Below are 21164 nucleotides of genomic sequence, written 5' to 3'. Positions count from 1 at the left end.
GTTAACTTAATCGTTTACACGTGCATGACATTGCGTTTCGTTCTTTTTCGTATTTGTTTTACATTTACGACACTCGAAATGAAAAAAATTTCTTTTCTTCAATTCAAATTCACATTAGTAACCATTCACATATTACGCGATATTTTTAGGGGTGATTGTAATTTAATTTGTAAACAATGGAAAAAGTAACACAAAGAGAAGGTATGTACCTAATTTACCTGAATGATCCCTTAGGATCTTTGTTTTTTTCTTCAGAAGAAATTAAAATCCATTTTAAAAGTAAACATTACTTTTTTTTTTAATCAGCACTATAAAATAAAAAAAAATGTATTTTAAAATGACAACAGAAACACAATTTTAAATTATCTTAAGGAACAAAATGTCAAGAACAATACGACTGAAAAGCGCTAGAAATCGGGATCAACTAACAACGGTACACTTCTATACATTCAGAGACTCATAACAAAACAGATTTACTTCTCATGAAATTCACGAAAACAATTCGAAATACGTCAGTGATACTATAATAGTTCCAAAGCTCTCCCAGTCAAGGCTGTTATAAAGAGAAATAATTGAGCATATGGAAGATGCAAATCTTATGAGAAATTGTACCAGAAAATTGTAAATTAAAATAAGCTGCAACAATTTTAATCCAACATAATTTTTTATGGATTAACAATTTTAATAATAGTTTTTCTATCTTCTTTCTAAAATATATATTTAGATAAAAACAATATGAAACAATTATATTTTGTATAACGATTAAAATTCAAATTATTATTTTTTACAACAGAAATTTAAAAAAATTAAAAATATTTAAAACAATAAAAATAAAATTTTGAATTTTAATAGTTATACGAAAAATGTTGTTATGAAAATAATACCGACCTATTTTTGCCCCATGTGCAAAATTGTTAACAAAAAAAAAAAATTGAAAATTAATAATAGTAATTGAAAGAGTGTTCATCATGTTTCTCCAATAAAAGTCAATCTGATTATTTTTATCACGCCAACTACATCTTCTATTTTCGAAAATTCGCGTCGCTCATGCAAATCTCTAAACTGTAGGTCACACATCTCTCGTTTGTGCAGCTGTCGTTTCGTCTTTCGGCTCTTTTTGAATTAATTAAAAACCACAATTTTCAGACAAAAAAAAAAAAAAAAAATTACATACTTATTTTTACATTCAAAATTTTTTTTCAATGTTTGCTATAATATACGAAATAAACTTTATATACGTAATTGAAATAATTGGAAATAATTAAATTAATAATTAAAATTTTTTAAACCAAATAAATTTTTACGCTGAAAAAATTTATTTTATATTCAATGACTATTAAATGATTTAATGAAATGGTATTTGTTTCCAAACTGTTTAGATATGATTTAAATAATTATTTGTTTCAACTAAGTATTTATTTGGTAATAGTCATTTAATTATTAGCTTTAAATAAATTCTTCTTCAGTGTAGTTAAGAAATTGTGTTAAAATTATTAAATAGTTTCTCTTGCATAATTAATTTGAAAGTGACGCTTCTTTGAGTTAGCTGTCATTTTGGCTTGTGTACATTTTGCAGGTTGACACTTCCTCTAAACTCTAATTTTGAAATATGTGCGAACAAACCATGATAAATTAACTGTTATTTTAATATTTTTAAAAATTTTCAATTTTAGTCTTTAAACTTGAATTTTTGTTTAAATAGGAAATAAATGATTATAGAAAAATATGAAACTGAAAGAAAATATTTTTAAAATTCAATAGAACAAAATCTTATTAATTAAAATTTGTTTTTTTTTTGTAAATATTTCAATTATATTTCAATTATTTTTAAAACTGGAAATTAAATATTAGTTTAAAAAAAACATATATCGGTGAAAAGATAGAAGCCAATCGTAATATCTAAATAGTAGGAAAAAAATTATTATGGCATAAAATCGCTGTTGTAAATCGAGGTACTACGTTTAATTTAACCAATGGCATTAATTCGCCACCCGTCTTCGTCCACCCACGCTCACTAGTGGAACTTGCTTATAAATTTGGGAAAACTTGACTGGCACTCAAAATAGTCTAGAAGATCCTCCACACTATGTAGTTTTATTCCACTTGATTCCAAGTCGTGGATTATATTTCACAATAGATTCATAAAGAAATTTAATTAATTTTCAATTATCAAAATATTGTATACTCAAATTCTGAGACTTTAAAATATTAATTATATTAATTTTCTTGTGTAAAGTATATTATTGAAATAAACGTCTGGCGTTAAATAATTGTTGTAAAAAATAATTAAAAAAAAAAAAAAAAATGAATTTTACAAAAGAGGTTTCATCCAAAGAAGTCAATAATGCATATTAGCGCCTGACCTTATTAATTTTCACTACTTAAATGCCGGTCGAAAGTGGACATCTTCCACTTGCTGCTGTGTAATTCCAAGATTCAATCTGACAAGCTATCTTTCATTTCTAATTATAATTTGAGCAACTCCACCGGGCTAACGACTGTAAAATGTAATTTATACTGATATTTATCATATTTTTCATTCCATATTTCTATCTATACAAAGTTAAGGATCTCTTAAGAAAGTATTAGGCCAAACTTATCATCCCTTGCAAAAATATGATAGAACGAAATTGCAACTATACTATTTTTACTTCAAAAACAATGAAAGGCGAAAAATAATAATACACTCAATTACAATTCAAGGAATTGATAAAAAAAATTTTTTTTTAATCAGCCGTAAAGAAAGTTTACTGCAACCAACATATTGAGGATCAAAGTGTCCAGTTGAGGAAAAATTCTAATACAAAAGAAAATGAAAGAAAATCTCGAATTAAAAATTTGAGTTCCAAGGGAAAAAATTCATTCATCAAAAAATTTTCAAAAAAAAATTCAATTTTTTTTTGGAAAAATCCCTACTTACAGATCAATAGAGTTCGTTTAAATCAAACTTGATCAAAAATATAAATATGGAAATAAAATAGAAAAGAAAATAATTAGAAATAAAAATAATTCTAGAAAGATCTAGCACTGAAAACGATCTCTTCGGATAATTATTATTGCTCCATCCAAAACACAAGAAAAATATACAATTGCAGTTAACGACCGGAAAGAACCTCCCAAAAAGTGTCTCGTCTCTCAACCGGAAATAGGGGGTTAAAGTGCCAGAAACTTCACGGTAAGATTTCGTTGATAAAAGTGGAAAAGAGATGGAGTCGAGTAGCGAATAAGAAGAGAGATTAAAATACGGGTGGGAGGTATCCAGTGAAGAGGCTCTTGATGTTACGAATTTTGGCAGAAGTCTTTCGCGGATGGCGCTCTTCGAGGAGGGATGTCGAGAGATAGAGAGAGAGAGAGAGAGAAAGATGACGATGGTGATGACGATGGCGTTATAAAAGCAGAATCACGATGACGATGACCACTTACTTGTTTAAAGATAATGCATTGGAATTGGTTGACGCGATCACGATGAGCTTTCGGAGTGAACTGTGTCGTCGGAGGGTTCGCGACAATGTCCTCAACGTTAAACGTGTTGTCTCTATAGTTAGCTACACTTCACTCCCCCACCTACCAAGATGATCGTCGACGAAGAAGATGATACGAGTGTACCATCAGAGGAAAGCTGAGACCCATGAAAATTGTCGTTTCCTCTCTTCTTCTAATTTTCTTTCTATTTTTTTCAAAAATATTTTCTCCTTCCGGATGCGTGAAAAAAAAATTGTTGAAATTCTGCGACGAACGACGTAGTTATGTTTTTTAAAAATGATAATAATTGCTTACCGTAAAAGTGTAGAATCCTTCTGGAATTGGTTGACCACCAAATTTGATACTCAAAGTATATTCACCAGCATCCGCTACTGTATAATAAATATCGACTGTTCCATCTCCATTATCTTGAATGTCAATATCAACATCTTCACTGTAACGGGAAAATAAATTGTTATAATAGAGAAATAAATAATAGAACTATAAATAAATAACAGAAATTAAAATAGGGGAACAAATTTACAGAAATAATGTTCTAAAACAGGGTAATAAATAATTACACAAAGTAAATTTAAAACTTTTATAAAAATACAAAGCAAAAAGGATTTACGGATATAAATATTTATAAAAATAAAGAAATAGGGGCGTGCATTTTGATCTGTTGTCTAAAAACCGATCCAAATTATTAATAAACTATTTTTTTGAATTCCATTAAAACGTTGACATTAAAATTAATTGATTTTTCAAGAATTATAAAGAAACAAAATATTTTTAAAATTAATTTGAATTCAGCATTAGACTATATATTTAATTTTTTTGTTTAAAGAAAAAGGAGTTTTTTTTTAAGGATATTAGTAAAGTGATAAAAATTCAAGCCGGATACGTTAATAGAAAAAGAATTACTTTTTCCATTTACTTCAACATACGTCGTTGTGAGAAGCTGTTCATGACGAAAGACTTCGGTCCTTCTCTCGAAAACCATAAAATGGGGAGTCTTGATTACGTTACTGTAGATAAATATCCATTTTTAACTGAGAAACTGATTAAGGGTATGAGTAAAATAAAGAAAAATACAGAATAAAAATAACTTTAAGGTGGAGGGCATTTAACTGTGATGAGAGAAATGTCACCATTAATAGAATCCCATGTACTTTTTTTAGAGGTTTAAAGGATTACCTACTACTAAAAATAAATACATTTTTTTTTTAGAAAAAAAGAATTTCTTCTCTTTAAATCAAGAAAAGAATAATTTTTAAAATATCACAAATTAAAATTATTCCTTTATATATTTAATGTAAAAACTTGAGAATTTGAAAAATTGCAAGAATTTATTCAAGGAACTACTAATAAATTCTACGGGGATCAAATTTGCGAAAATAGAGCGTAGAACTTTTGTTTTCAATTACTGACAGTGTGTAACAAAAAAAAATCGAGAGAATGGAATGAATAGTTATACGAAAACATTATTGTGTTAATAATAGTTTTTCACGCGTAGGAGCACGTTTTCGATGTCGTGCGATCTGAAATCATATAGTTACTTAGTCGCTAGAAAAGTCACGTCGAATTTTTCGAAATGCTATAAATACTTGGTTAAGGCTCTCCCTGTTTTATTTAATACAAATTTAGATCACCTCTAACATATCAAGCTACGTTATACAAACTACATTCCAGAAATATTACGATCTGTAAACAACGATAAAAAAAAAACTGTTTTCCTATATAAGTTTTATTATATAATAAAAATTCTTAACATTACGAAGTGTAAACTATTCTGAAAACAGAAAAAAAAGATCTGTAACGACGCGAAAGATTCAATTATCATTTCTCGATAATTGAAGAATTTAATTCATGATTGATAAATAATTAGTTTGATTGAAAATAATAATAAATGTATTTTGTACTATTAAATAATATTTTTAAACAAAAATTTGTTTTAAAAAAATATATTTTGTAATTTAATGAAATTCCTCATTTAACTATAGATGAAAATAAATTTTTTTTTATTGAATTAGATGAAAACTAGGTTCAAGATACGAATAATCGTGTTTATCTTTGCCGAAGTGACTTAAAGAGACTTAAATCGTTAATTTGAACTTTGTTATCCGTGACAAACTACATGGGTGATATAATAAATTAGTAGCAACTGACATTCTAGCTGAAATATATGTCTTTCAAGAGTGGCAGCTGTCTTTCTATTGCCAAGCAATAAGTAGAGTTCTCCCTTTGACAAGAATATTCTCAAGACATATGAAACAATCGATGAGAGTAATAGATATACGGCTAATTACTGTCATTGCTTGTAAACGTCTATCATCATTTTACTTCTATTATTTTTATCTCTATATTCTATATCCTTTAAATTTTTTTTTTTAATTCAAACTGTTACATAAATCGGAATCACAAAAAAAAATATATTCTCAGAACTATATATAGTCCCAAAGAATTTTTTAAAAGATTGTCAAAAAATTCGTAGAAAAAACAAAAATAATTCTCGGAAAGTTTGTAATTTCCAAAATTTAATGGAAATGTAAAATTGGAATAATGAATAATCTCACCTCCCGGAAGTAGAACGTATGCGACAAGTTACAGCACCACGTCCAGCATTTTCAGTGTCAACAGTGATACAGTATTCCTCCCCTTGAGCCAAGTTTTGTTGAACTCCCTCCTTAATTTTACATTGATCTGCTTTGCCAGTTGATACACTTTGTACATTGACTGGACTTCCTGGAACTTCCTGTCCTCCGTACTTGACGTTGATCTTGTACCTTCCACAGTCATCAGGCAAATAAGTAGCCTTGTACTTTCCATTGTCAAGTTCTTGAATTCCAACTCGTCGAGGAACTTGATCGGGTCCCTACGAAGTAATGGGAAAGTAGTATTTTCAAAAAGAAAAATAAAGATAGTAAATCTTTCTATAAATAATTTTTTTACTAGCACATAATAATGATAAAAACTTACAAGAACTTGAACTTCTAGATCTCCATATCCAGCGTTGGATGTATCAACAATAAAATCAGTAGGAAAGGAGGCAGTGCAAACTGGAGACACTCCTGGTCCAGAGAGAACAACTTTGCTGGGCTCACAAGATGTATTAACATTGACTTTGTAAGGACTTCCTTTAATACTTTCTCCTCCATAATTGACATCGACTTGTACATTACTGCCAGCTTGTGATGGCTGATAAGTCACCTCGTATATTCCACCTCCACGACTTTTGATTTCTGGTTTTCCAATCTGTCCTCTATCAGTTTTAACTTTCACGTCCAATTGTGCAGGGGGTGCTTTCGAAGTATCGACAATAAATTTCGCTGGAACTCCTTCTCTTACTTTGTTTGGTTCAATTCCAGGTCCATGAGCTGTCACATCCTTTGCAATTGACTAGAGAAAAGAAATTATTTTATTTTTAATTCTTACTATTTTATTCCTAAAACAATATTGAATTTTACCTGTGATTCTATTGGAACTTTGAATGGAGATCCGGGTATATGCTTATCGGCAAATTTAATACTAACGTCGTAATCTCCTGGTTCACTAGGTTCGTATTCAACGCTACAAGATCCATCATAGTTATCTTTACATTTCACAATCGCTTCACTTGGACCTTCTATTAAAAGTCCAAGACCTCCTGTACCGGCCTCTGTAAAATATATTTAAAAAAAAATAAAAATCTCTAATAATAGAATGTTTTTTAAAGGTAATATCAGTAATGAACCTTTTGTTTCAACAGTAAAGTGATTTGGTTTGTTAACGACGCCTTTTTGGAGTCCAGGTCCGAAAGCACGACACCGTCCGGCATCAGTGGTTTTTTTGACGTTCACTGAAAATGGTGATCCAGGAACAGGAATATTATTATAAAGAATATCAATCGTGTGTGGTCCTTCTTCAAAAGGAGTGTATTCGACTCTATATGTTCCATCAACTTTGGGTGTAATCACCTTTTCTGTTATTCCACCACTTGGATTGTTGATAGAACAAGAAATTTTCACTTCATCATTCTTTACTTTCGGAACAGCTCTTGCGTCAATTGTAAATTCCGTTGGTTGATTAATATTGAGATCTGCAAAAGAGAAGTAAAGATTCAAATAAATTTCTCAATTTTAAGATTTACATATATTCTGAGAACTTTTATTTTAATATTTTTTCTCTGCTTTTCAGATAATCAAAAAGAACAAGATAGAATTAAATATTGTACTAGTTATTCACTATCCGTTTTAAAGCGACGAATTTTTTTAAACAAGAACACATATTCATTACACACACACACAAACATTTCTTTTTTTGCAAAATTCCTCATAAGCTCGTTTAAAGTTCTTGAAATTTTTTTACAAATATTCCAAAACAAATATTGTTAGAAATGTTTAAAAAAATATTTCTATTCAGATTTATAAACTTTAAACTTGAAATACTTTCAAGAATTACAGGTAAGATTAATTTAACTAAAACCTCATGCAATTATTCGAAATGCGGGATTCTGCAGCCAAGTAATTTTTTTCTTGGTATTTTTAAACACTCTGGCATGCAAAATTAGTTCGTGGCAAAAAAGAGAGGTCTCCTAGAGTCAAGAGAAGATCGGCTGCTAACCGTGAGCCTGTATTCCATTGCCGGAGATCTTGATCTTAGAGAGATCCGTATCCGGAAAGATGATAGCCTGGAACGGTGAGCCAGGAATATGTTGTTCATTGAAGACAATATTGATACTATAATCTCCAGGTTCAGTGGGAAAATAGGCGACTGAACATGTGCCATCTCCATTATCTCTGCAATTAATCGCAGCTTCACAAGGACCCTCAACCGTCACGCCAAGACCACCTTGTCCTGATCCTCGTGTATCGATCATAAATTGAGCATGTTGATTCACCAATCCCTGCGAAAGTCCAGGACCAGAAGCTCGAACCTTGCTGGGATCACTTCCATGGATACAGATCATTCGATGAGGATAACTGGAAACTGGTTCGCCTCCAAAACTTATACCCAAAAGATATTCGCCTAATTCAGTTGGTGTGAAGTTGACGAGATAACCGTCGTGACTCGGCATCACATGAGCCTTCACCTGATATCCCGATGGCGAAGTGATTGCTACTTGAAAGTCCGCTAGCCTTGCCACCTCCGGTGGAGTTATCACTCGGAATTGCTGCAGGCTGTTGACCGGTGCGGCTGTGCGAGTGTATCGTATTCACCACAGTCGTATGATACTGGACCAAGCATTGCCTACCTGCGTTCGGGGAATGCTTCAATTCCGATTATCGAACAAGGGGGACAAATACCACGCGAAATTCATTTTATAGGATATCTGATTTATAAAAATAAATAAAATAACAAACTACTCTGTTCTCTAAAAATTAATTATCTATTTAAATGTAAATGTAACTCATTTCAATGAATCAGTTGATTCTGAGCCACACCATTTAGTATTAACGGCAATTTTGGAATTTTAAATTTAACTTTATAATAATTTTTCATTTAATTGATTGAATACTATTATACCATAACAGTCGTTAGTACAGGCAGAGAATTAATTTTCTCTTTAATGAACGCTTTTGTTAATCAAATTTTCTAAATTTCTTCCTCTATTCATCATTAATCAATAATATAAACATAATCTAAGTGTGATGAACGAATGATGCATGGTCCAGTAGTATACAACGTAGTTTATTGTTTACCGTTTGCCAACTTTATTACTCTAGATATATAAAATACATACTATTTATAAACAAATCTATTTACGCATTTTATATCTCTAGTGTGTAATTTTGACGAAATTATATTAAATTTTTAAAAACTTTTCCAAATATACTATAATATTAACTTGACAGAATTTGAATAATTATTTATAATATATTACTATTAAATATTTAATAACCTCTCGTTAACATTTTATTTTGCTCAAACGTAAAAAAATTATTTAGAGAAAAGCAAGGGAGAGAAATAACTGTTTTTTTTTTTAAAGCGTAAGCTTGGGTTACGCACTTCGAAAATAAAACGATTATCACAAATCAATATTTTTGAGTATTCAGCAAGTTCATTTTTTTACTTTTTAAAAAATTATAATTATTATTATTTAGTAGTGCCCATGCTAATGAATTTTTAGACTAATTGACAATACACAAAATCGTAAAATGTAAAATCGAAGCAGTACTAATTAGTGAATTTAATGATATAATGAATATTTACTTAGTATTAACGTTTAAAAAAAAGAAAATTTTTTAACCTAAATTCAGCGTAACTTTCTTTAGATATTTTAATATCTCTTATTTAACTCTGTCATTTTGAAACAAGGAACAAAAAAAATTTCGTACACGATCTAAAAATAAATTCCAATGAAATTTTGCTGTGTGATATCTTGAATGCAACTCACTTTTAATTTTATGCCAACTAAACAAAAATCTGAGATACTAAATAAAATGATTTTCAATAAAAAAATGATATATAATTAATATATAATTAATTATTGATTAATTATTAATTAATTAATTAATATATTAATTTAATCCCATAATAATTTTCCGTTAAAAGGAAATCAGATATAAAAATTTGTTTTAGATATATATGTATAATAATATATAAAAGAAACTCACTTGGAGAAAGGCCATCTACTTTAACTTTCGAGACATCTAATGCTGGCTGAACATCAACTTTTAATGGAGTATTTGGTACTTTAAGTCCTCCATAATTTAAATTCACGGTGTAAGGTCCAGGTGTTGGTGGACAATAGTCTACGACATAAGTTCCATCCTCGTTATCAGTTAAGGAGATAGGAAGATCTCGTCCTTCTGGATTTTTCAGAGTAACCTCTAAGGCTCCAGGTCCTGCTTCACGGCAATTAACATTGAAATGTGTTGGTGTGTTGGATTTTACATTCTTTTCCAATCCTGGACCAAAAGCTGCTACCAGAGCAGGATTTAATGGAGCGGCTACTTTCACTCTGTATGGAGATTTTTTAACAGCAACTCCTCCATAATTCACCTGTAAAAAATTTTTACTATCAACTTTTTCAAGTACTCTTCATTTTTCTATTTTTTTCTATACATCTATTTTTATATCTATTTTTTAAAAATCATTTTGCTTCATTTTTCATACCATGACAACATGCTGTGAACCGGAAGTCGGCGTATAATGACACTGATAAGTACCATCTCGTTTATCATCAATTTTTAATGGAACCTCGCGTCCAAGACCATCTTGAATTTTAACTTCTAGTGGTGCTTTACCAGCTTTTTTAGTATCAATTGTGAAATTAGTTGGTTTATTCGATGATACTCCCTCCGGTTGGATTCCAGGTCCATGAACTTCAACCTGAGTAAAAAAAAATTTAAGATTTAAATCATTGACAAGTTAAAAATTAAATCTTTACAGTTTACATTTGATACATACCTTATCAGGATCATAGTCAGCTTTTGGAATGATGTTGGCAATATAGGGTGATTTAGGAATATCTTCTCCATCGCAAAGAATATGTACTGCATAAGGTCCTGCGGCCGTTGGATAATATGTGACGTCTGCCGTGCCATCACCATTATCGAAACAATCAATTTTCGCCTTAGAGGGACCCTCAATAGAAAATCCAAGTGCTCCAGTTTCTCCATTTGTATCGACTGTAAATTTCGCTGGATGTCCAACTACACCTCCGTACAAACCAGGTCCAAAAACTCTGATATTTGATTGCTTATAGGGTCCGACATTAACTTCAAATGGAGATTTTCGAATTTCTTTTCCTCCATATGTCACCATCACCACGTGTCGTCCGTCCTTCACAGGATTATAGACACATTTGTACGTTGTGGCATCTACTTTTGTTAGTCTAAAATCATTTCAATAGTTTCATTGACATTGACAATTGAAAAAAATAAAATAATTGAATTTTTTTTTTTTTTGACAATACTCACTGTGCAGGTAGGTTTACACCGCCGGGACCTATTACTCGTACTTCCGGCACTCCTTCTCCGGCGTCCTTTGTTGTGATAGTGAAATCTGCGTCATCTTTGACTCGCACTCCGTTAGGCAAAAGTCCTCGGCCATAAGCTCTGCATTTCTTTGCATCGGAGACTGGTGAAAAATTAACTCCCATTGGACTGTCGGGAATAAGTTTACCGGCAAAGAAGATATTTACAGAATGAAGACCAAGAACAGGTGAAACATATTCACACCTCCAAATATCTGGAGATGTTTGTCGTAATTTTACTGGAATCATATTTTTCTAAAAAAAAAAAGAATTAAATCTGTACAATATTCTTTATAAATAATTTTATAAATAAATCGAATGTAGTGAAAAAATTCTAATACCAGTGGATCAAGAACAACGACTTCTGGAACACCTCTACCGGCATCCTTAGTGAATACATCAAAGAACGTAGGTCTGTTTATTACGTTTCCAACTGGTTGAAGGCCAGGACCACTAGCTGTAACTTTACTGGGATCTCCTGCATGTCCTTCGACCATAACAGTGTACGGACTTTTTGGAATCTCCCTTCCGGCAAAGAGAACCTTTACCTTGTGTGGTCCTTCGACTTTTGGTGTATAAGAAACCGAATATGTAAGATTTCTGTCTTGATTGAATCTAATGTTCACCTAAAAATTAGTATAAATAAATTTAAAATATTTCCCAAGTTTATCAAAAATAAATTTAAATTAATCAAAATAAAATAGTAAATACATACCGGTAGCTTCTCGCCTTTTGGATCTTCAACAAAGACGTCGACTTTTCCCTTGCCCGCAGAAAAAGTTTCAACGGTGAAATTAGCTGGTGCTCCAATAATTGGACCTGTAGGTTCAATTCCTGGTCCATAAGCGCGGACTCTAAATAAACAAATATTTAATATTAATATTTAATATAACAAACGATCTTTTTTTCAGCAGATAAAATATACAAAAAAATTAAAATGCCAATCAATTATAAGCACTACACATAGCATTATAATATAGAATTTGCCTCATCATACAAAAATAATAATTGTCAACAAAATATTATATTTTTAAATTAAATTAAATTCCTAAGCTAATGAAAATTTAAAAATTACAAAATTATACAGAAAAACAATTTTTGTAAAATTATCTATATAACGAAAAATTACAAGGGGAATATTCATAATAAGTAAATCAATAATACATTAATAAAAAAAAATTTATAATCATAAATGATGAAGATTTTCAAAAAGACATGCTAGAGTGAGATTTTATAGAAAAGTGGATTTATTTTTCAAGTTACTCAAATTGTTATACACTAACCTTTAGCATTATTTCTGAGATCAAGTTCAATGGAAGCAGAAAAAAATAATATGTGATAAAAAATTTGTTACAGCTGTTTTTTAATTATAAAAAACAGTTGTTTTTAGGGTTAATTAACCCAAAAAAGGGTTAAATTTAGCATCACTCTTTGGAGAATGTTCCCCTTTTCAAAACACTCACATACATTATTAAGAAATATCAAATATCAAACTTGTTTTTATTTATAAAATATAATTTTATGTGAATAACAAATTTACGACTGATGAGTCGAATAGAAAATATATTAATAATTATTCACACAAGCAAAAAAATCGAAGTTATTTAAAAAAGAAAAATAAATATGCGCAAAAAAAAAATTCAAAAATTTTCGACAAATCACGATAAATGAAAATTCTAAATAATTACGTTAAAGATTTCAATTTTAATAATTGAATTAAATAAATTATACCATAGATGCATAATAATAGTAATAATAATACATCGATATAAAACAAAAACAAAAAAAAATATTCTTTTTATAAGATTGGAGCGAAAATAATATTTTAAAATAAATAGCTATTCAATCTTCAAAAATTAATCAGCAAAAAAAAAAACCACCGCCAAATATTAATCTACGCGACTTACCGTGGCGGGGGAATGCTGCAACCGAGAAATGGAAAACATTTAATAATTATTTATACACTTTTTTTTTTGGTTAAGTAAAAATGTCATAAACATATTAACAATCTTTTAACATTTTTTAAATGTTATTCATTATACGTTGAGTTCATAACTTATAAAGTTTCAATACTGAAATAGGAATTAAGACGTTGTAGAAGCATGTTTATTACATTATGAGTTAATAAATCTAAATCATCGTTAATTATTTGACGTTAACACTAACGTGAAAATATTTTTTCACAAGAAGTAACTATAGTGATGACAATGTTTAAAAAATAAATAGTAATTCAGTTTTTAAAAAAATCAAATGCTAAAAAAAATTAAAACTAATTTTTTTAGGTTTTTTATATTAAAAAAAAATTTCAAATTAGAAAACTTTAATTTTAAATAAAAGTTATGATTTTTATTATTTAAATAAAAATCATTTCATTTCTAATTTAAAAAAATTGCAAATTTTATTCTAATATTGTAAAAATAATTTTAAAATATTTGAAAGTTGCGAAATATTTAATTTCTGAGACGAAATGTCAATTCAGGAATTCAAAGTTTGCATAAATATATATGTATTTAAAATTCTTCTACACCGTCTGTATTGAAAGATGCAATATGTAAATTTATTTTAAAAACTCTTGGACTTAGTGACTGACCTGTTTGGATTTGTGCGAGGTCTTAGAGGCGCCCCGGGCTTCAATTTTGCATTTGGATACTGCGAGAGGTATGTCATCATTGACATTTCATCGATTTTTGGATTGACCATCTCCTCGGGTTTTATTAACTGTAAAAAAAAAATATCAATGTAAAAGAAATTATATATATATTTAACCAGAGACTATATATTCATAAAAAAATTAAAAACAAACTTCATTTCTAAATTAAAAAATACTTCGTTTCTTTAATATAAAGCAACTTTTAAAATAAAAATATTTCTTTCTTATTTTCTACAATAAATTATAATGCTTGTTGATACACATTACAAAATTATTATTTCAGAATTTATTTTCCAGATATATAAGTCTTTGAAATAATTTCTTTTATCAAATTTATGCAGAGCCTCAAGAACTTTTGCGTTAAGCTTCCTATATTGAATACAAATCACATACATTATTGGTCTTGACGTAATACTTGACTTGGTAAGTGACTTGGTTGTTAGTAACTTGTTAGAGAAATTATAAAAATAAAAATTAAATATAGAAAAACTAATAACTTCCAAAATTAATAATAAACAATAATTTTTTAAAATTATTTTCACAATGGAACATAAATATAAATAAAGAGAATAAGATTTTAATTTAAGAACGAAGCAGTTAATAAAAGAGTTTTTAAAATGAATATTATCAAAGATATTGGAGCAAATCATATTTTAGGGTTGAAGGCAAAAAGAGATCTTTCGGCCTGTAATTTAAATTCCATCTAAACCCTAAATCGCCTCAGGATTCATAAATAACTAACTTGGCAGGATTTAAAGCACAAATTTTACCATTTAATGATTACATTATAAACTACTCTTGGACCTTTCACATTTAATTCACAAATGCGTTATTAAAATAGAATAACATAAATTCAAGAAAACAGAAATTTATTTCACTAAATTCATTAATATTTTCAAGATTCGAAAATTAAATCAAAAACCTTGAAGTGAAAAAAATTAATTAAATAATAATTCAATTTGTATCAGAGTTATTTTTATCAACAGTTAATACATAATGGAAATATTGTTAACGACTATACAAATGCAGTTATCAGCTGCGATACTTGCATTTGCATCGTAAGATAATTTAACGTGTTTTGCTTACAAACAGTCAACAGAAATCCTTTTATTGAAAAGGTCAACATTTAAAAATAAAATGAAAAATAAAAATATTTAATAAACGAAATAAATAGAAATAATAAAAAAGAGAATATAAATTAAGTTTTTTTTTTATAATATAAAAACCAAACCTGAGGGATATTAAGCCAATCGTCAGCAAGACCCATGGCTTCTGATGCATTCTGCAACGCATCTTCGGGATTCCAATCTTCCCAATCTGGGCACAAACCCGGTGCAACAGCATCAACTAAGGCACCGACAGCACGACCATCAATCCAATCTGATGTGAAATTATCAACGGGAATTTTCGATTGGATCCAGTTCAACAGTCTTTGTTTTGGTGTAGCTCCCTTGCCTGGACTTTCCTTGTCTTCTCCATCCCACATTGGCATCGATATCGAATAATGTAGAATGAGAGTCCATATTAGGCCCAGAATCAATTTTAATTTACAGTCTACAATGTCAGAAGAATCTGTAAAAGAAAATTACGCAAATAATTTAACAATTTTTATTACTAAAAAAAATACGTTATTCAAAATGAACCCAGGTTTTTTTTCTATTATTATTCAATAAATATAAAGACAACAGAGAGAAGTGGAATCTTCTGTTCACCTTGCGTGGGAGTTAAGGTAGAGACGAAAAATAGTTCAGCGATGCTCTGAATTTATCACACAGTCTTACAAAGTGATATAGAAGTTTCACAAAACAAAAATAAAAACTAGAAAAATTTTGCTATAAATAAATCCTCAAAAAATAATAAAATAATAGAATATACATACTCCCTTATATGATCAATAATTTATTTTTAGAAATATTCCTCTGAATTAATTAAATATATACTACAAGACTTTATTACTTTAAAATTCGATAATAATTCTATTTTTATTAACATTTAGTAAATTGTTCTTTAGAGCAAAAAAAAATTGAGATCAAATATTTTGATGTCAACTCTATGTTATTTAGAGATTTTTTTTATTTATAAGAGATAACTCGTAAGAAATAAGAAATGTTTTCTTACTCAGCTGTTCATAAATATCCGTATGAATCATAATAAAGGATTCTGTACTGGAAAAAAAAATCTTACTAACGGATTTGCGGATACGATTTAACTCAGGTGATGAATTTTTAATTGTATGTATTTGAATAATCAAATGAAATAATTGTGAGATATTTTTTGTCTAATAAGAATTATCTAAGACAGAAGCCAACAGCGTCGGAAACAAGTTGATTCTCCTAATTTTCGAAATATATCTATCGTGTTTCTAAAATGAAATTATTGCTAATTAACAAACACGATTTTTGGCATATGTTTCTTCTAGTTTATTTTTATTATTATTATTATTATTATTATTATTATCACTATTATTCTATGACTGCCTGCTGTTCTCACGAGATTACGATTCATCCTCGACTATTTTAAGCAATTACTCTTAGATACCAGTGACGTAAGGCAAATTCATTTTACGAATAGTGAAGTGATGACAAAGTTGTAACATTATATTTTGGAAGTTCATGATCAACTGAGTTCAAAGTTCTTTATTTTAAATTATGAGATGAATTTCTGATTTATTTTCTTTACAATTAAAATTATCTAAACATTAAAAACTTGGAAAACTTGATTAAGACATAAAAATAATTTTAGCAGTACCAACGAATTATTTCTTTCCATAAAAAGTTTAAGAACTATTTCTGAGAAATAAACATGCAAGTATACTCAACTAACTAACTAAAAGCAAAAACAAGTTTCTTATCAAAATTATCACTTATTTAAATAAACATACTCTATTTTATAATATAATATATTTAGAACAAATGAAAATTCGGCTGGAAAATTAATACTTTCCATAAAATAAAAATTCTTCTAAACAATTACGTCTAATAAAAATTCAAGCAAATAATAAAGTTGACAATTATTTAATATAGAAATTCTGTTAATAAATTCGAAGAAATTAAAATTTGTCTAAAATTGAATTCTAATTAACGAAATTTTGAAGATTTCAGAACAATTTTAGAAAATGTTCAGAAATTTCTTGTGCTATATATATATATAGGAATGTATATTTTCTGTATGTATATAATTAGCGGTTTTGAGTGTAAATGATTTTAAAAATTAGCCGCAGGAAACCAGGTCGTTACGCAGGGAGAATATATCTTTTACGGAAGAAACAAAAGAACATCTCACATTACAAACTACCTACGCATTTTATACAATGATGAATAAGAGTTTATAGAATCATGATTTCTGTCTCATATTATTTAAATCACCTCTCTTATATATGCAAAAATTTGTGTGAGAATAATAATAATTCTCTATTTTCTATAATATTATTAAACACCGGAATGATTCCACTTTTGAAAAATAGATTTCTTCTCTAAGAAAATTTTAGGAAATAAAATAAGATGATTATGATCATTTACTCTGAAATTGAATCAAGACTGATTTACACAACTTTATTATATTGAATACATGAATAGACGGTGACGTCATAAATAATTAAACGCTTACCTCATAAGGGCAATAACAGTTTTAAAGAGATTCATATACCGGTATTAATTATTCACAATTTTATTCACTAACCACCTCTCGTAACTGTTGATGTTTCTCTCTCTCTCTCTCTTTCTAATTTTTTTTTTCATTCTGAGAATCAAAGAGCTCGAAATGATGAATCGAACCTCTGTCTACTATAGCAACAGACTCAAGTGACCGAAGACTCTCAAAATTTCTAACAAATTGTATTTTGCTAATCAATTTATAATTAGCTTATAGAAAAATAGAATTTATTTTTCTTTAAAAAAATAAATTGTCTAGACTCTCAGTGTAATAGTTTGAATCAAATCGGAAGTTTGAAAAGAAGGAAAAAATGTGAAGATAAAATAAAATAAATTTTGCGGTTGTGATGACCACAAGAATTCAAAAGATGTAACTTCATTGAATGAGGATAAACTTCCTTGATAATATCAATGACAATGAGAAGTCCCTGATGTGTTTCACGAAATTCATTCCTATATATTTCTCATGCCACGAAGAGAAAGTGGGCGGACTTCTTTGGTACCGAGTGAAGGTTAAACTTATATCCCAATGCCACTGACAATGAGAAGATCCAGTATCCAAGACATCTAACCTTACGTGTTCGAAACCTATATATCCCCTTCGATTTGTCTCGAGTGTTTTAAATCAGTTGTCCTATACAATCTAATTACGATTCAACATTAAACATTTTCCAATGCTCTTTGATTAGAAACATATTTTTTTTATAATGGACCAAAAAAATGTAGGCGAATATTTTGAAAATTGGACCTAAATTGGAAAAACGGCTAACTCTATTGAATTCAGCGTACTCGAATTTGGTTTATCTGAAATATATCAAGTTTAAAAAAATTCATTATTAAATAAATAAATTAAAAGAAAAATTTTATTTTCTTGTTTGATAACTAATTTCTTAAAGGCGACCCCACATAACCTTGGCTTGCGGAAGCTAAGGTATCTGTATACAGATTACCCAAAAGTGCCTAAGTAAAGAAAAAAAAAAATGAATTTATATCTGCGATCCTTATCTATAATGATCGAAGTTCATTGCTACAAGAAAGCTGATTAAATAAAGTCAAATTATCTTATCAAATTAATTTAAAACTATCCACATGAAAGAAGTCTACGCGATTGCTCCATAGAAATTCCATAGAATTGAAAAATTATTTACAAATTATTCGTTTCTTTCCATCAAATTGAATCCTAATAAATCCTAATCGAAAAATAATCTCCAATTTTTTTTTTGTTTCTTTCAACCAAATTGTATCCAAATAAATCCTAATCGAAAAATAATCTTCATTTTTTTTTTACCTCCGACCATTTTTAAAACTCAAAAATGTTAAAAATTTGCAAAGCAAATTCCACGTACATGAAATTCTAAAAAGTATTGCTTACATTGCAAACTTTAATAGCATCATCAAAAGGTGATTCTGTTGACTCATCAATTTTATATTAAAAATCGAAATCCATTTATAAATTACTAAATTAACTCAGTTTAATATTTTAAATAAATTAATCTATTAATTCATGTAATCAATATTTAGATATTTTAATGATTCAATCAGTCTAGATGTATATAATACGATTCCTTTAAAAAATCTTCTTGGAAATTGTTTTTAGAATTCTCCCCTAAAACTTCACTGGAATTACACGCGGGAATATTGGAATAATCGTGTATCGACTCGGAGTCTGATCAGAGCAAGTCGATGAGTCTATTCTTTCCTATAATTTTGGAAAAATTACAAGATTCATGACTATTTCAATATTTCCGCGACTAGATTCAGTAAAGATTTAGAGGAGAATTCTGAAAACAATTTCCAAGATTTTTTAATAATTAGAATTTATCATTAAAGTATTTAATATTGATCATACTCCAATAAATACCCGGATGCTGTTAGGAATTATTACATAAAACACTGCAACGCGAGTGTAAATTGAAAAAAATTTTCATTATCAAGTCTATTGAAACAAATTTTTGAAAATTCAATAACTCGAAAATTTTTTTAAAAATAAAAAAAACATAGCTATTTGTCTACAAAGAGAAAATGATAATATATAATTTGACCGAATTTAAAATGTACTAAACAATAAATTTCATATGAAATCATCCTCATGTATCATTTTCTAACAGGGTCATATTTATGTAAACAAATCCTCAAAATCTTCAATAAACTATGTCAACAAGAAAATAAGATGCAAATAATAAAATAAAGAACAATTATAAAATCGTGCACATTATAAATAAATTGAAAGAGAATTTTGACTCACCAATGTTTACAATGCGTATTCCCTCATCCTCGAGAAATTTGAGAGCAACAGAAACGTTCTCCAGTTTCTGAGATCGAAAGGTAGGTCGTTTGTTGTGTTTTGGAAGGTGTTTTTGTGAGAGAACTTCAATCAAACTAACGAGGCAAAGACCATCCGAAAGATCTGACTCCAGGTCACCAATATGTTTAGTGACACATTTTAGGTGTTCATTAGCCCACCTGGTGAAGGTGTTTTGCTGTATTCGTTTCCACTCCGCATTTTCGGCCAATTCCCGCTCGACCATATCTTCCTCCTCACTCGAGTGGTTATCGCACAAAACTGACTTCTCCTCTTCATTCATTTTATCGGAAGGCTTGGAAGAATCGCTGGAAAAAGTGGGAGGGTGAAATATCCCCTCTTACGATTGATAGCTCGATGGCTCAAATTCAACGGAGAATCCAACCGGCGGTACAACACCGGGTGTATATAATATCAGTAAACTCAGTCGTCAATACAGTGAGATCAGCTGGAGAATTTTCAGCTCCTGTTTCTATATGCTCGCGCAATCTGTTGCTAATTCCTCGAGTCTATATCTGGAAATTCGATCCTCGTCAACCGCTGGAGCCAATTTAAATCTGAAATTTCAAAAATTACACTATTAGAAGATAGTTAAGAAACTAAATTATTTTTTTTACATTAATAATTAACAAAATTATTTCGATTTTGCAAAATTATAGAAGAGAGCCGGCTAATTCCGACCTCCCACACTATCTAAATATTTTTACAAAGGGTCATTCACTCTCTCAGTTGAAATAATATTCCTTGATTTCAAATGATTCATGATTCTAAAATATTTAAATCCAGAGATATTTTACAGCTTGTTGATTACCTGTAACCGTAATAAATAAAATTCGTGCAAATTAGGGTCATATTTTACTCAGGTATAAAAATTTAGAGAAATACGATATAGTAATAAAAGAAAATATTGACTTGTTAAATTTAATTACAATTTTCATTTACGCACAAATGAATCCCTAAAATTTAACAGGGTTGCCACAAAAATTTTATTTTTTCCCCTGATTTCCAGTCAGAGTTTAAATTTTTTCCCCCAATCCTAATAAAAATATTTCAAGAGATTTTCAATTAATTAAAACAATTTTTAGAAGCAAAAGATGAAATTGATTCAAAAATTATAATTTTAGTAGTCTTTTGAGAAAT

At 29.1% G+C, this 21164-nt stretch overlaps 1 protein-coding gene across 6 annotated transcripts in view; it reads right to left on the bottom strand.

Moving 5' to 3' along the window:
* LOC127282969 (filamin-A) overlaps nt 1–21164 on the bottom strand; it is a 45149-nt gene that overhangs the window by 22083 nt on the left and 1902 nt on the right. The window contains exons 2-16 of one of the 6 annotated variants that reach the window (XM_051307575.1): nt 19968–20581; nt 15304–15644; nt 14013–14140; nt 13330–13344; nt 12138–12276; nt 11764–12048; nt 11367–11677; nt 10855–11281; nt 10561–10776; nt 10059–10446; nt 7196–7540; nt 6930–7120; nt 6442–6861; nt 6039–6337; nt 3778–3916 (exon numbers count right to left, since the gene is read on the bottom strand). In XM_051307575.1, coding sequence (XP_051163532.1) covers nt 3778–3916; nt 6039–6337; nt 6442–6861; nt 6930–7120; nt 7196–7540; nt 10059–10446; nt 10561–10776; nt 10855–11281; nt 11367–11677; nt 11764–12048; nt 12138–12276; nt 13330–13344; nt 14013–14140; nt 15304–15644; nt 19968–20307 — 3984 coding nt within the window. In that variant the 5' untranslated portion in view covers nt 20308–20581. Of the gene's footprint in view, nt 1–209; nt 455–3423; nt 3581–3777; nt 3917–6038; nt 6338–6441; nt 6862–6929; nt 7121–7195; nt 7541–8064; nt 8638–10058; nt 10447–10560; nt 10777–10854; nt 11282–11366; nt 11678–11763; nt 12049–12137; nt 12277–13329; nt 13345–14012; nt 14141–15303; nt 15645–19967; nt 20582–21164 lie in introns of those variants that run through there. The other 5 variants (XM_051307582.1, XM_051307576.1, XM_051307578.1 and 2 more) reach the window with 5 other exon arrangements.

The sequence above is a fragment of the Leptopilina boulardi genome, unplaced genomic scaffold, assembly GCF_019393585.1.
Source record: "Leptopilina boulardi isolate dan_hultmark-lab unplaced genomic scaffold, ZJU_Lbou_2.1 LbouV2_303, whole genome shotgun sequence".
Classification (NCBI taxonomy): Eukaryota; Metazoa; Arthropoda; class Insecta; order Hymenoptera; family Figitidae; genus Leptopilina; species Leptopilina boulardi.
This window is presented reverse-complemented; position numbering and strand designations above follow the sequence as displayed.